We start from the raw sequence: 17136 nt of genomic DNA on the forward strand, positions 1-17136 counted from the left end.
GTTTGTTGAAGACTGAGATAAATAGATTTCTATGGGTGGAAGCTTATAGGGGTCCGAGTGACGTGGGCTGTGGGGAGATTTGTGACAGAATTGCAGATGAAATCCAGTGAGGCCGACCTTGATTTTGTAGCAGCTGACTGTACCTTTTCTGCATCAGTGGAGTGCTGGGGGAAAGTTTCTCTTTTAGCAGCGATACATTGCCAATTATGAGCTAACATAGCTCGTTAAATGTCTCATTATTGCCATGACTCACCTTATTAATCATCCAGTTCCTCTCTTACCAAACCCTGTCATTCAAGAAGGTAGCTCATCACCTTCTCAAGGGCAATGAGGGACGGGCAATGAATGATGGACCCAGCCAGCAATGCCTACGTCCCAGCACTGAATTTAAAAAAAAACGAAGCTTTGAGAATTTCTCAATGTGGAAGTTAGAGCAGGCACCAATTAATTAAGCTCACAGCCTGCTCCAAGTGACCTCCATGTTGGGCACTGGGCATCAACATCTCAGGGCATGTGCCAGCACACACCCCACATCTATAGACATTGGCATTCAACATGTTCCAGCCTCAAGGATCCATCGTGGCATGTCTCTGATCCACCTACAGGATTCTTGTGCATTTTAATGCAGCACCCTGAGCTGCACTGAGTACATTGTCATCCAGGACACTATGCTCTGAGGGACACGCACCCAGCTCATGGACTGGACCAATCTGCATCCATTCACTCACTGTTACAGCACTGACTCACTCACTCCGAGCCTACCTGGATGCTCACAGCATCTCTGCTTTGCCTTTATATGCTTTTCCGCCTCAGCCAGGGATACCAGGCTCACAACCATCAAGCACTCTCACAAAGCTAGCCATAGTTATCAGCAGTCATCAGAGATAGCCTTTGCTCACAGGCTCCCAACACAGAAAGTCAAAGGCAGTCTCCAATACCAGTCCAGGGGCTTTTTTTTTTCTCATTTACTCATGGGATGTGGGCTTCCCTGGCTAGGCCAGCATTTTTTGCCCATCCCTAATTGCCTAGAGGGCAGTTAGGAGTCACCACATTGCCGTGTATGGAGTCACTTGTAGGCCAATCCAGGTAAGGATGGCAGATTTCCTTCCCTCAAGGGGATTAGTAAAACAGATTAATTTTCACAACACTCAGGATGTTATTAGCTGAGCATTTATTTTAATCCAGATTCTTATCGAATTCAAAAATCTACCATCTGCCATGGTGGGATTTGAGCCCATGCCCTGACAGGGTTAACCCGGAATTCTGAATTACATGTCAAATGACATTGCCACTGTGCCACCATCTTCCCTTAGGCCTTATGGTTATAAACATTCCAAAAAACTGGTTGCCACTGGCACTAGACCAAAAATCCGAAGATTCATCTCTCCGTAATGATGTGATATGGGTATAATGCAAGAAGATGACGTTGAAATAGAAAATCAGCCATGATCTCACTGACTAGTAGAGCAGGCTTGAGGGGCTGAATGGTCCTATTTCCTGTTTCTATTTCTCATGTTGTTCTTTCCTTTTCTTTTGTTAATACCTATCTCCTCTAACATACTTCCTTATGGGGTTTCTTTTCAAATTTTGTGGTGTAATGCTTCTCTTTAAATATTTTACTATGTGAAAGTGCTATGTTAATTCAAATTGCTACTTAGGTGGATATGTTTCTGGAATTCTGTCTTGTTCCAAGGGACTTTTTATACTAGCATTGTTTCAGGAAATGTTTTCTGTCACTTTGCATCTGCCCAGAATGTGCCAGCATTGCCTCATTGGGCTGAATGGCCTTCTTCTGTCCCATTTGTTCAGTGTAATGTCAGTTTTAGAAGAAAGAAAATGCCTCAGGATCTAACCTAAAACTTCTGCACTTTGTTTCCTTTTGATTTGGTTTGCTCTTGCTGACTGATAGCATTTTTCAAGGATTTTGTTTTGCCCCTGTTCCTGGATGCCCTCCCTGTTTTATCCTGTGCTAATTATCTGTTGCTGTACCTGTCAGCGGGTGAGCTCTCGCCCAGCTGGGGGTGTTGACTCAGCTTCACAAAGTAATAAAAATGCAATACAAACAAAGACTTCTAAGCTGAACTCTCTGGATGAATGGATCACATTTACCTTCTCTACATTTGGAGCCCTATGGCATCTTCCTTTGTGAACACAAATTGTCCATTAATTCAATTTTCCCTTTGTGAATGGCTTTGTTCAGCTGATTGAATGTGTCAAACGATCTGAGTTTTGTTTTGTGTACCCAGCATAGGGCACAAAACATCTAATTACATCTGCCGTCTTCCATCCGCATGCACTTCTTTCTCACGTCATTTGTGTTCATGTTCCTCTTGCCTTCCAGCAATTTTCCACTCTAACTATAATGCTCCCTCAGCCCATATGTAAAAATGTAAAGCTGTTCGGCTGTAATGCAAGTTTGTTTTTCTTTCTTCTCTCGCCTCAGTTGGCAGGACGGTGCAATTGCAATATGACAGGTTGGCAGCCAGTTCCCATTCTATATGCAGCACAGAAAAAACCCATTGTGTCTGTAATGGTCAAAAACACAGGTTTAGGGTGAGAGGGGAAAGATATAAAAGAGACCTAAGGGGCAACGTTTTCACGCAGAGGGTGGTACGTGTATGGAATGAGCTGCCAGAGGAAGCAGTGGAGGCTGGTGCTATTGCAACATTTAAAAGGCATCTAGATGGGTTTATGAATAGGAAGGGTTTGGAGGGATATGAGCCGTGTGCTGGCAGGTGGGACTAGATTGAGTTGGGATATCTGGTCGGCATAGGCAAGTTGGACTGAAGGGTCTGTTTCCGTGCTGTACATCTCTATGACTCTAAGTATTCCAATCCCATTTACTCGCACTTGACCCATAGCCTTGTGATGTCAAGACATAACAGGGGAGGTGATGCCCTAGTGATAGTATCACTGGACTGTTAATCTGGAGATCCAGGCAATGTTCTGGGGGCCTGGGTTTGAATCCTGCCATGGCAAATGTTGGAATTTGATTTCAATAAAAATCTGCAATTAACAGTCTGATGATGACCATGAATCCATTGCTGATTATTGGAAAAACCCGCTTGGTTGACTGGTATCCTTTAGAGAAAGAAACTGCCATCTTAGTCTGGCCTAGATGTGATTCCAATCCCACAGCAATGTGATTGACTCTGAACTGCCCTCAGGGTAAATGTTGGCTTGCCAGTGATACCCTCATCCTGGGAATGAATGTTAAAAGTTTCATGTGGACATGAGAAGGCTTGAATTTATATAGCACCTTTCAATGCCACAGAATGTCCCAAGACTTGTTGCATCCAATGAAGGACATTTGAAGAGTAGACACTGTTTTCATGTAGTAAGGTGTAGCAATGAAACTGCACACAGCAAGTCCCCACAGCAATGTCATTGATGAGATAATCTGTTTTTATGATGTTGATTGAAGATTAGATATTGCCTGGGATCAGGGGATAATGTGCTCCTGAAAGATAATATCACTGAGATCTATTGTGCCCTGCTGGGAGGTGGGACGTTGGTTGAACATCTCATCCAAAATGTGGCACTTCTGAGAGTGGCACATTCTCTCAGTCCTGCACTGACAGACAGGCTTAGTTTTTAGTCCTCCCATCTCTGGAGTGCACTTGAACCTGCAGTATTCCAACTCACAGGATAAAATGCTACGAATTGAACCACAGAGAAAGCAAAGAATATATGACTGGATTATTCCTGCAGACCCTCGTCCAAGTATTTCCTCTGTTTACCAGATCCATATTCATTAGTTGAATTAGATAGCAAAAGATGTTTAGAGATTTACAAGGGGTATTATTGTAAATTTATAGCTCAGCACAAATGCTCCTTTTCCTGCTGTACCTTTTCTCCATCTGGATGAAAATCCCCTCTGACTCAGGAAGAACCCAGCTCTTTTTTTCCTTGGTTAACCTACATTTCTAATCAACCTGTTCAAAGATAATATTACACATTTCTGGAGCACGTGGGAGTTGAACCAGGGTCTTTCAATTTAGGGGTAGAGGCACTACCGCTGTGTCACACGAGGGCCCTACTAGCTATTTTCTTTCGAAATAAATCACCTCAAAATCACTTGTGTCATTAATTAAACATCCACAGGGGCAATGCAACAATACTAAAATGGAAGGGTAGGGTAAGAAGGAGGAGTTGAAAAGTTTGGCACTGGAAATATACAGCAGGTCAGTCAGCATCCGAGGAGCTGGAGAGTCACGTATCAGGCATAAGCCCTTCATCAGGAATGTGGGGGAAAGGGGACTGAGAGATAAATTGAAGGGTGGGGATGGGGCTAGGGGGCAGTTAGCTGGGAAGGCGATAGGTAGATGTGGGTGGGGGGTGATTTTTATAGGTCAATGGGGAGGGTGGAGCGGACAAGTGGGAAGGAAGATGAACAGGTTGGACAGTTCAAAAGGGTAGTGCCTAGTTGGAGGGTTGGATCTGGGATGAGGTGGGGAGAGGGGAGATTTGGAAACTAGTGAAATCTACGTTGATGCTGTGCAGTTGGAGGGTCACAAGGCAGAAGATGAGTTCTTCTTCCTTCAGTTGTCAGGTGGCTTGGCTTTGGCGGTGGAGGAGGCCCAGGACTTGCACGTCCTTGTGAGAGTGGGAGGGAGAGTTGAAGTGTTTGGCCACAGGGCAGTAGGGTTGTTTGGTGCATGTGTCCCAGAGATGTTCCCTGAAGGGCTAATGCCCAATATATCAACTCACCTACTCCTTGGATGCTGCCTGACCTCCTGTGTTTTTCCAGCACCACACTTTTCAACTCTGAGTCTCCAGCATCTGCATTCCTCCTTTTCTTCTAAGAAGGAGGAGGTTAAATTAAAATGCAGGTAGAAGGAGAAGTTATGTACTCCAACCCTACAATACCCACCTCCATGAGAACCCAGCTCTGAAATGCAAAGTCCCCCAGTTAGCATCACCTACTCTTAACCAGCTATGGAGCTGTTCTGTTTGACTGTTAGGTGGACCTGCATTTCTGTCAGTGACAGTCTCTAACACCACTTCATCTCAAGGTCACACTTGGGGCCAGGTTTCATTAAGGAGGTGGGTATTGGAAGTTGGGAATTTTTCCCATTTCTGCCTTGGAGGAGCCTCCCTGCCCTATTGCATATTATAGATTCAACTGTGACCAGAAGATGGGTACACTCCCTTTGGAAGTAGGTGTCAAGCAGAAACAGGGGGAGGCAGAGGGTGAGACTGGCAGATTAAAAGGCCTGGCACCTTGTTGGCCCAGTTGTATCCACAGATATTACATCCTGTAGTCCTCAGCTCTGTTCCCTTCCCTGCCCCCTCTTATCTTCCATGCTTACCACCAGAATGTACTCGGTACACAACCAATGAATGATATAATAACACTTTTCCTGATGAAGGGCTTTTGCCCGAAACATCGATTTTACTGCTCCTTGGATGCTGCCTGAACTGCTATGCTTTTCCAGCACCACTCTAATCTAGACTCTGGTTTCCAGCATCTGCAGTCATTGTTTTTATCTAATAACACTTTTCAGTCTACACATGAGGAAAAAAGAACAGACGTTCACCATTCTCTTGCTTTTCCTACTTATAAAGGTGTCATAAGGTCATAGGGATGTACAGCATGGAAACAGACCCTTCGGTCCAACCCGTCCATGCCAACCAGATATCCTAACCTAATCTGGTCACATTTGCCAGCACTTGGTCCATATCCCTCTAAACCCTTCCTATTCATATACCCATTCAGATGCCTTTTTAAATGTTGTAATTGTACCAGCCTCCACCACTTCCTCTGGCAGCTCATTCTATACACGCACCATCCTCTAATTGAAAAAGTTGCCCCTTAGGTCCAGTTAAATTTTCCCCTCTTGCCCTAAACCTTTGCCTTCTAGTTCTCGACTCAATCAATTGCAGGCAGTAAATGTCTCATTGAGTCAACCTTCCACTTCACACTTCTAACTCTTGACCAAATAAACAATGAGCATTGGGGGGAAAATATCTCTTCAAAGACCGATGAGGTTGTTGCATTGCAATGGGATGGCAATGATACAAAAGAAGTGGCACTTGGCTTCAAGCTGTGAAAACAGATCTCTGCTGAGCTGATGTCATTATCCATTCTTAGAGCTCAGCCAAGCATTCATAATGGGGAAAAGCAATGCCTGACAACCTGCTATCACTGCTTCTATGATTTGGAGATGCCAGTGTTGGACTGGGGTGTACAAAGTTAAAAATCACACAACACACCAGGTTGTCATCCAACAGGTTTATTTGGAAGCACTAGCTTTCAGAGTGCTGCTCCTTCATCAGCTGGTAGTCAATGGTTGTCTATGGATGCAGTTGTCAGTGTTGTGGGGTTTATGTGCATGATGCTGAAAATGTGTTGCTGGAAAAGCGGGGCAGGTCAGGCAGCATCTAAGGAACAGGAGAATCGACGTTTCGGGCATAAGCCCTTCTTCAGGAATGACATGACATGTGCATGACATCTAATTTCTTCAGTTGCCTTGTTTGCTTTCAGTTGCAGCAGATTGAGAACAAGTTGCATTTTCAAGAGGAGGACCCTCTTGGAGAGCCGAGCTTCCCAAAACGATCACAGTCCGAGGCATTTGGTGAGCCCAGCTGATGTACTGACCGAGGGATTTCTAAGTGAAGGGGTTTTGTAGAATGATTCAGCACAAAATAGACCATTTGGCCCACTATACTTGTGCTAGACTTTTGGTGAAAGTAAGTAATTAATTCCACACAAACCGGTCTTTTCACACCGTCCTGTAGTTCTTTCCCTCTTCAAATGTACATCCAATTCCCTTCAGAATGTTACTATTGAATCTGTTCCCATTACCCAATAAGCTTATGCATTTCTTTTAGCAACAACCTGCTGTGTAATTTTAAAAAAAATGTTTCCACAGCTTACTTTGGATTCTTTTGCCAATCACCTGGAATCTGTTTACCAATGCTTTGTGCTATCATCCACTAGAGTCTGGGAGGGATGCCTGAGACCAAATCGAATCAGAACAAGTGATTATAAATATTAATTATAGTTCACATTACTGTCACCATGTGTCTGTGGCGCAGCGAGTGAGTGTTAACGTTGGAGTATGGGGCTGCTGATCGTGTGGGCTGTTTTGTTCTGAATGGTATCGAACTTCTTGAGTGTTGTTCTTGAGTGCACTTCTCCAGCTTTCTTCACACTCCTGCCTTAGGCCTTGCAGATATTGGACAAGCCCTGGAGGGAGTTACTTGCTGTGAATTCTCAGCCCCCGAACTTCTCTAGAAGTCACAGTATTTGTTTAGCTGACACTAGTTGTATTTGTGATCAAAGATAACCCCCAGGATGCTGATGGTGAGGGATTCAGTAAAAACTGAAAGAACTATGGATGCTACAAATCAAAAACAAAAACAGAAGTTGCTGGAAACGTTCAGCAGGTCTGGCAGTGTCTGTGGAGAGAAATCAGAGTACTGAGGAAGGATCACTGGACTCAAAACGTTAACTCTGATATCTCTACACAGATGCTGTCAGATCTGCTGAGATTTTCCAGCAACTTCTATTTTGGTGAGGGATTCAGTGATGAGTAATGCGGTTGAAGGTTACGATGGATGGATTCGCTCTTTGAGTTTGGGTGGTTTGAATGTCTCTTGCTGCTGATCAAACAGAGCCTGAAGGCTTTCCAGGTCTTGCTGCATTTGGACATGTATTGCTTCAGTATCTGAGGGATTGGGAATGGTGCTCAACACTGTGTAATCATCAGCGAATATTCCATTTGACCTTCAGTCTCATTGTTTAAATGTAAACCCATTGTCTTGGCAGACCATAGAAGTGCTCTTTCATTAGGAAAGATGGCTGATGGTGGTTTAACCTGAGGGTCACCTTATTTGAGGTTAGAGGAGAGTTTGAGAAGCAGAGTCCTTCACTGCAATCTCAGCCAATGTGGGTATTGAGTGCTGCATTACTAACTGACCCCTCCCATCATCTAAATGATGCCTGCACACCGTCTAATATTTCCTGTAGCTGTGTGGACCTCCAAGGTCTGTGTGTGGCAGTGTCTTCAGGAATCAGAAATCACTGTGGCCACATTCCATGCATGGACTCTCCAAGCATCTGCACCTTTGAGAGAACATTACTCGAGGCTCCAGATCAGATTCTTGTGCTGCCTTGCTAGTTACATTTCAGCCAATTTGAGTGCTTGCCGACAATTAATGATTGTGTTTAACAGTGTAGCTGGTATCAGCTCATTGAACCTTCAATATTCACAGGGGCTATGTTAAGGGGCTGCCATAGTATCATGCAGGAAACTGGAAACTGAGCTGTAAACTAGCAGTACATAGATTAGTTGTTTTTGAAAGTGGAGATTGGACGTTGTTGAGGCATAGTGAGATTTTTTTTAGTTGAAAATTAAGATGGAACAAGGTGATTTCTTCATGGCTGATGAATCAAAGTTGGTTTCGTTGGCTGCTCAGTGTACAATGAAGGATTATCACTGGCACTAACAGAGTGGGATGGGCTTTAAGTAATCAGCAGGTCCAGAATTACAATAGACGAGGGCATGTCGGGGCTTGTTCTGCTCTACTAAACAACTGACCTACAGGAAAAGAGAAAACATTTCAGTGCATTTTCTTTCAAGTTCTCGAGATTTGAGGTGGAAGTCTGAGAGATTGTTATAAAAAACAGATTGGCGATTAATTTATCCTGATTGCGGTTGAAGGCCTGACCTGGTTGAATTGTAACAGAAAGGCTTGTGAGATGGTTACCATGCCGATGTACTATGCTGCCGTTGTGTTCTTGTTGTAGGATGTGGAGTGAATTGCACTGGCAACACTACAAAGCAAGATGATTCTCCCCAACAACCACGTTCCCGAAAATCCTGTGGACCAGACAAACACAAAGCCCTGAGTTCTGAGTGGTCTCCTCCCTTAAGCAGGTAAAAGTCTTTTATTCTGAGACTCCTTGTTACAAAATAAAGAGAGTTCAGGTTTACAATCAGAGACTTTGGGAGTTTGGGAATGGATCGTCGATCCTTATGTTTGTGGAAAGAGTTCATGCGGCCCATCAAGCCAGCTCCTTGGAACTACTTTGATTACCCTCTCCTTCTCCTGACCTGTCCTGCTATCCTTCAGTAAGAGCCCTGGAGCCGTGGCTGGAATGTGTGGTTGTGGCCTTATTGAAGGAGCAATGCACAGTCAGAAGTTAAAATCATACTGACAACTGCAGCACATGGGTTTATCCCTATTTTTTGCAGAGTTCACAGATGTCAAATGGGGCAAAACCAGGGTTAAAACTGGCTGCCTTTACTCTGGAATCAAAAAAATTGACAATTCCATCTCCTTGGCCATGACCAAAGTGGAATGAAACCACAAGCCAAAATAATTGTCCTAAAGAAGTAAGTGGTCAGTGGATGGCAGCTGTATCACAACACTCAAGACCAGAGGCTGGATTTCATGACCACAAATCAGATACATTCCCCCCCCCCCACCCCGCCCCCGACTTCCACATGTTCTGGAATGCTGTGTCCAGTTCCGGTCGCCATGTTATCGGATATTATTAAGCTGGATGGGGTTCAGAAAAGACTTACCAGGATGTTGCCGGTTTTGGAAGGTTTGAGTTATAAAGAAAGGCTGGATAGCGTGGAACATTTTTCACTGGAGCGTACGCGGTTGAGAGGCAACTGTATAGAAGCTTAATCATGAAAAGTATTGATAACATTAATGATAGGTGTACTTTTCCTGGGTGGGGGATTTCAAAGTCGAAGAGTGTGGTGCTGGAAAAGCACAGCCGGTCAGGTGGCATCCGAGGAGCAGGAGAGTCAACATTTTGGGCATAATCCCTACATCAGGAATGAGACATCAGGATGAAGGGCTTATGCCCGAAACATCGACGCTCCTGCTCCTTGACAGGCTGTGCTTTTCCAGCACCACATTCTTCAACTCTGATCTCCAGCATCAAGTCCAAAATCAAGTTTCAGGGACGCAAGATGCACCAACAAGCAAGAAGTTGGTTTGAAGTGTGTCTGCTTCAATGCCAGGAGCATCTGGAATAAGGTGTGTGAACTTGAACTTGCAGTTGGTACCTGGGACTTCGATGTTATGGCCATTTCGGAGACATGGATAGAGCAGGGACAGGAATGGTTGTTGCAGGTTCCAGGACTTAGATGTTTCAGTAAGAACAGAGAAGATGGTAAAAGAGGGGAGGTGTGGCATTGTTGGTCAAGGACAGTATTACAGTTGCAGAAAGGATGTTTGGGGACTCATCAACTGAGGTAGTATGGGCTGAGATTAGAAATAGGAAAGGAGAGGTCACCCTGTTGCGGGTTTTCTATAGGCCTCTGAATAGTTCCAGAAAGGTAGAGGAAAGGATAACAAAGATGATTCTCGATAGGAGTGAGAGAGACAGGGTAATTGTCATGGGGGACTTCAACTTTCCAAATATTGACTGGAAACACTATAGTATGAGTACTATAGATGGGTCAGTTTTTGTCCAGTGTGTGCAGGAGGGCTTCCTGACACAGTATGTAGACAGGCCAACAAGGGGCGAAGCTACATTAGATTTGGTACTGGGTAATGAGCCTGGCCAGGCGTTAGACTTGGAAGTAGGTGAGCACTTTGGTGATAGCAATCACAATTCTGTTATGTTTACTTTAGTGATAGAAAGGGATAGGTGTATACCACTGGGCAAGAGTTACAGCTGGGGGAAAGGCAATTACGATGCAATTAGGCAAGATTTTGGAAGCATAGAATGGAGAAGGAAACTGCAGAAATGTGGAGCTTATTCAAGGAAAAGCTCCTGAGTGTCCCAGATAAGTATGTACCTGTCAGGCAGGGAGGAAGCTGTAGAGCGCGGGAGCCGTGGTTTATGAAGGAAGTCGAATCTCTGGTCAAGAGGAAGAAGAAGGCTTATGTTAGGATGAGATGTGAAGGCTTAGTTAGGGCGCTTGAGGGTTACAAGGTAGCCAGGAAAGACCTAAAGAGCGAGCTCAGAAGAGCCAGGAGGAGACATGAGAAGTTGTTGGCGGATAGGATCAGGGTAGACCCTAAGGCTTTCTATAGGTATTTGAGGAATAAAAGAATGAAGAGAGTAAGATTAGGGCCAATCAAGGATAGTAGTGGGAAGTTCTGTGTGGAGTCAGAGGAGATTGGGGAAGCACTAAATGAATATTTTTCGACAGTATTCACTCTAGAAAACAACAATGTTGTTGAGATTACTGAGATACAGGCTACTAGACTAGGTGGGATTGAGGTTCATAAGGAAGAGATATTAGAAATCCTGCAGAGTGTGAAAATAGGTAAGTCCCCTGTGCCGGATGGGATTTATCCTCAGGTCCTCTGGGAAGCCAGGGAGGAGATTGCTGAGCCTTTGGCATTGATCTTTAAATCGTCATTGTCTACAGGAATAGTGCCAGAAGACTGGAGGATAACAAATGTGGTTCCCCTGTTTAAGAAGGGGAGTAGAGACAATCCTGGTAATTATAGACCAGTGAGCCTTACTTCAGTTGTTGGTAAAGTGTTGGAAAAGGTTATAAAAGATAGGATTTTTAATCATCTAGAAAAGAATAAGTTGATTAGGGATAGTCAGCACGGTTTTGTGAAGAGTAGGTCGTGCCTCACAAACCTTATTGAGTTCTTTGAGAAGGTGAGCAAACAGGTAGATGAGAGTAAACCAGTTGATGTGATGTATATGGATTTCAGCAAGGCATTCGATAGGGTACCCCACAGTAAGCTATTGTACAAAATGTGGAGGAATGGGATTGTGGGAGATATAGCAGTTTGGATCAGAAATTGGCTTGTTGAAAGAAGACAGAGGGTGGTGGTTGATGGGAAATGTTGAAGTCCAGTTATTAGTGGTGTACCGCAAGGATCGGTGTTGGGTCCACTGCTGTGTGTCATTTTTATAAACGACCTGGATAATGGCGTAGAAGGGTGGTTAGTAAATTTGCAGATGACACTAAGGTCGGTGGAGTTGTGGATAGTGACGAAGGATGTTGTAGGTTACAGAGAGACATAGATAAGCTGCGAAGTTGGGTTGAGAGGTGGCAAATGGAGTTTAATGCGGACAAGTGTGAGGAGTAACCGGAATGTAAAGTACTGGGCTAATGGTAAGATTCTTGGTAGTGTAGATGAGTAGAGAAATCTCGATGTTCAGGTACACAGATCCTTGAAAGTTGCCACCCAGATGGACAGGGTTGTTAAGAAGGCATACAGTGTTTTAGCCTTTATTAATAGAGGGATCGAGTTCCAGGACCATGAGGTTATGCTACAGCTGTACAAAACTCTGGTGCGGCCGCACTTGGAGTATTGTGTACAATTCTGGTCACAGCATTATAAGAAGGATGTGGAAGCTTTGGAAAGGGTGCAGAGGAGATTTACTAGGATGTTGCCTGGTATGGAGGGAAGGTCTTACGAGGAAAGGCTGAGGGACTTGAGGCTGTTTTCATTGGAGAGAAGAAGGTTGAGAGGGTCCTTAATAGAGACATATAAGATAATCAGAGGGTTAGATAGGGTGGACAGGGAGAGCCTTTTTCCAAGTATGGTGACGGCGAGCACGAGGGGGCATAGCTTTAAATTGAGGGGTGATAGATATAGGACAGATGTCAGAGGTAGTTTCTTTACTCAGAGAATAGTAAGGGTATGGAATGCTTTGCCTGCAACGGTAGTAGATTCACCAAGTTTAAGTGCATTTAAATCGTCATTGGACAAACATATGGACGTACATGGAATAGTGTAGGTTAGATGGGCTTCAGATTGGTATGACTGGTCGAGGCAACATCGAGGGCCGAAGGGCCTGTACTCCGCTGTAATGTTCTATGTTCTATCTGCAATTCTCACTTTCTCCATGGAGGATTTCAAGACTCGGGGGCACATTTTTAACATGAGAGGAGAGAGATTTAAAACAGACACGAGGACAATATTTTTACACAGAGGGTGGTTCGTGTGTAGAATAAACTTCCTGAGGAAAAGGTGGATGCGGGTACAATTACAACGTCTAAAAAACACTTAGGTAAGTACATGAATAGAAAAGGTTTAGAAGGATATTAGCTAGGAGCAGGCAGGTGGGACTAGTTTATTTTGGGATTATGTTTGGCATGGGCTGACACTTGTATGACATGTGTCATGTTGTATGACACTTATGTGTTAGTAACCTGATGTCATTGCACTAATCTCCAATTATTTTCATTTTAATTGTTCTTCCGAAGTGAGTGTTGCTGTCTAGGTCTGTATTTATTGCCCATCCCTAATTCCCCTCAAGGTTGGTGGTGAGCGTCCTTCCTGAGCTGCTTGGAGTCCCTAGATGTGAATGATACAGTAGAGGTGTAAGTGTGGAAATCTGGATTATAGCCGCCATTTTTAGACAACTAATGAATAAATCATTGAGCTTGTTGGATGGCAAAGGTTTGTTCGCGATTTACAGCAACTATGAGGACAAGGACACAAATAAAAGCCTGTCAATGGGACCAACACAATAAGGCGCAGTAGAGTCAATGGCTCAAAGGGGCAACACTTGTAAGCTATTTTGACTTCATGCCTTAAGTGCTTTAGAATCATAGAAACCTTACAGAGTGGAAGCAGGCCATTCAGCCCATCAAATCCACATCAACCTCTGAAGACCATTTCATCCAGACCCATCCTATCCCTGTCACCATGCAATTCCCATGGCTAATATACCTAGTGTGTACATTATGGGTAATTTAGCATGGCCAATTGACCTAAGCTTCACATCTTTGTGAGTGTGGGAGAAAACCCATGCAGACACATAGTGAATATATAAGCTCCACATAGACTGTCATCCAAGGGTGGAATTGAACCCATGTCTCTGATGCTATGAGGCAGCAGTGCTGGGCACTGAGCCATCATGCCACTTGATATTAAGCCTGTCAAAAGAAAGAAAGAGAGATTGAGAGGGTAATGGACATTTAAATTGGTGTCTGTGCACATTTCCAGTTCATGGCAAGGCCACTGCCTCCCCATTACTGTGTAACATCCCAGACTAGATATCCACTTGGGTACAGAGCTATCCCTTTGCACCCCTAACTCGCTGTCTTCCCATTGGATAGCCAGTGACAAGCTTAGAAAGCAGGGGCAAAAGCAAGTAAGCCCCCCCCCCCGCCCAGTTTCCATTTTATCGCTTTCTCACTGAGAAAGGAATACATCTGCATTCTGGGCATTGGAGTTTGGCTATGAGGCTGCTATTAAACTATCCTGACCAGTGGAAGTAATGACCTATTGGCATTATCAGTGGATTTATTAATCGAGAGATGCAGGTAATGTAATGGGTACCTGGGTTCAAACCTTACCAGGCACTTAGCAGAATTGGAGTTCAACAGAAGTGTGGAATTAAGAGCCTAATGATGACCATGGTGATTGTTGGTGAAAACACATCTAGTCCACTCATGCCCTTTTGGGAAGGAAATCTGCTGTTCTTGCAACAGGCGTAGTTGCTCAGTGGTTAGTACTGCTGCCTCACAGCACCAGGCACCCGAATTCGATTCCACCCTTGGGTGACTGTCTGTCTGGAGTGTGCACATTGTCTGCATGGATGTGCTCCAGTTTCCTCCCACAGTCCAAAAGTATGCAGGTTAGGTGAATTGCCCATAGTGTTCAGTGATGTGTAGATTAGGTGCATTAGTCAGGGGTAAATGTAGGGTAGAGGAATGGGTCTGGGTGGGAGCTCAGTGTGGACTTGTTGGGCTGAAGGGCCGATTTCCACACTGTAGGCATTCTATGATTCAAAACCCACAGTAATCTTATTGACTCTTAAATACTCTCTGGGCAACACACACCTAGTCAGTAATACCCACATCTGGTGAATGATTTTCTTTTTAGAGAAAAACTCCAAATTAACACAGCAGAACATCTTGAATGGGAACCTATTGGGATTGTGGGCTTTGCACTTGTTTTAAGTATAGGCTGGGATTTGTTGATTTACTTTTTGTTCAAGATCCATTTCAAGTATATTTATTTATTCTTATTTAGAGAAGTTAACTTTTGAAATGTTCTTAAAATTGGACAGGACAAATAACACTGGAAGTTTCAATTCCTTGGTGAAGAATTGTCATTCTTCAAGAAGAATGTTCTGGAATGAGAGATCGAGCCCCTTATATAATGACATAATTGACCAAGACATTTCACTGTCTGCACTTAATCGTACAATACTATCCAGCAACCAAGATAAAAATGATAGCCTATCAACAAGAGTTACTCCAACAAGATTGCATGCATTGGGTGATATGGACACGATGGAAAATTATTGGTTCATGGCTGGTGATCAAGAGACTTGCAGTGGCTTTGAACTGTCCAACCAACATCTGCTTGACGAAAGAAGGCTAGTTGGGAATGACAGCAATTTGGCCCTTGATTGTTCAATTGAAAGACGGATCTTGCAAGAGAGGAAAAGATCTCCCGACCCATCAATCAGTGCCTTGCCCCCTACCCCACCTGGAAGTCCATTAACTCAGCGGCTGGAGCAGAGTCATTCTCCTGTGAACAAATTGGAGAGACTTAAAGAGCGGATCAGGAGACAGAGGAATTTGGACAAGATGAAGGGGACTCTCTCAAATAGACCACATGCAGAGCAACCTGTTCCAGCTCTCAAAATGAAGTTTGGAGACACTTTCAATAATGAGTCAATGAAGCATTGGGTCAGGAAGATGACCTTTGCCCCCCCTGCACCAGCCTATAAAGGTAAGTATACATCTCATTGATTATCTCATGTGAGCCTTCAGTTTGAGTGAAGACATTAGGGTGGCTGAAAGATGATCATTGTGACCAGCATGTGATTATCTTCCTTCAATTTCCTTTCTCTTCTCTCATTCCAGCAACTCATGCAGCTCCCATCTGAGACTCTGCACATTTGCTTGTTTCAATCTTCTTACCTGGTCAGTTCATGTGTGTTTTCTTCTGGCCTCTTTCCCATCCCTGATTCTAAACACTCGGCAACATTGGCAGGCACATCTTCAGTTGACAAGGCCGGAGTTGCTTCCTTAGACTGACCTGTGTATCTCTGCCTCCCTCTCATTTTATGACACTCATTTATAAGTTATGTCTTTGACCAAACACCTGTCCAAATATTCCCAATGGCACTCAGTGTTAAATTTTGTTTGGCTTCCTTGAAGAGCTGTAGGATGTTTACAGCATGCAAGGTGCCAGACTAACGCAAATTTTCAGTATAGTTCTGACACAGTACCATTTCCCCTGTTCTTAACTTTCCAATTTTTAAAAAATCCCTTCTATTGTATGCACACCTCCACAGGTTTAACTGTGTCAATTCCAAGCACGGTGGCTTGGTGGAGCAGCATGGTGGCTCAGTGGTTAGCACTGCTGCCTCACAGTGCCAGGGACCCGGGTTCAATTCCTGCCTCAGACAACTGTCTGTGTGGAGTTTGCACATTCTTCCCGTGCTAAATTGCCCGTAGTGTCAGGGGTAAATGTGGGGGGATGGGTCTAGGCGGGTTGCTCTTCGGAGGGTTGGCGTGGACTTGTTGGGCCAAAGGGCCTGTTTCCACACTGTAGGGAATCTAATCTAACCTAAGATTCTTGCATTGGGCGGCACGGTGGCACAGTGGTTAGCACTGCTGCCTCACAGCGCCAGAGACCTGGGTTCAATTCCCGACTCAGGCGACTGACTGTGTGGAGTTTGCACATTCTCCCCATGTCTGCGTGGGTTTTCTCCAGGTGCTCCGGTTTCCTCCCACAGTCACAAAGATGTGCAGGTTAGGTGAATTGGCCATGCTAAATTGCCCGTAGTGTTAGGTTAAAGGGTGAATGTAGGGGTATGGGTGGGTTGCGCTTCGGCGGGTCGGTGTGGACTTGTTGGGCCAAAGGGCCTGTTTCCACACTGTAAGTAATCTAATCACTGCAACAAAAAGTTTGACTCTGCTTCTGTAACTCCACAGATTCACCCAGAACTGCTGAATCTTTCCAAAATTTTGTGTTTTATTTCTGATTTCCAGCATACAGAGTTTTGGATTTGTATCAGTTGCCTCCTCCCTCTCTCTATCAATGAAAGGAGCACTGCAAATGTATCACCCACCACCAACCACACCTGCCTGTCCCCTCTTCTTGAGGGCAATTAAGGATGGGCAATAAATGCCAACCTAGTCAGTAACACCAACATCTTGTGGACAAATGAATAAAAAAATCCAAGCCAGTTACCAATGGCAAGGTAGAAAATGGGATCCGGGA

The 17136-nt window shown here is 44.3% G+C and overlaps 1 protein-coding gene across 6 annotated transcripts in view; it reads left to right on the top strand.

The window, feature by feature from the left end:
• LOC122564952 (uncharacterized) overlaps positions 1 to 17136 on the top strand; it is a 163203-nt gene that overhangs the window by 20560 nt on the left and 125507 nt on the right. For all 6 annotated transcript variants that reach the window (XR_015760691.1, XM_043720494.2, XM_087998258.1 and 3 more), the window contains exons 5-7: positions 6488 to 6578; positions 8756 to 8885; positions 14966 to 15636. Coding sequence is in view for 5 of the 6 variants with exons in the window: in XM_043720494.2 (XP_043576429.2) it covers positions 6488 to 6578; positions 8756 to 8885; positions 14966 to 15636 (892 nt within the window). In the remaining variant the exon portion in view is untranslated. The remainder of the gene's footprint in view (positions 1 to 6487; positions 6579 to 8755; positions 8886 to 14965; positions 15637 to 17136) is intronic.

The sequence above is a fragment of the Chiloscyllium plagiosum genome, unplaced genomic scaffold (assembly GCF_037043375.1).
Source record: "Chiloscyllium plagiosum isolate Xiang-an unplaced genomic scaffold, Cpla_swu_hap1 HiC_scaffold_21, whole genome shotgun sequence".
NCBI lineage: Eukaryota > Metazoa > Chordata > Chondrichthyes > Orectolobiformes > Hemiscylliidae > Chiloscyllium > Chiloscyllium plagiosum.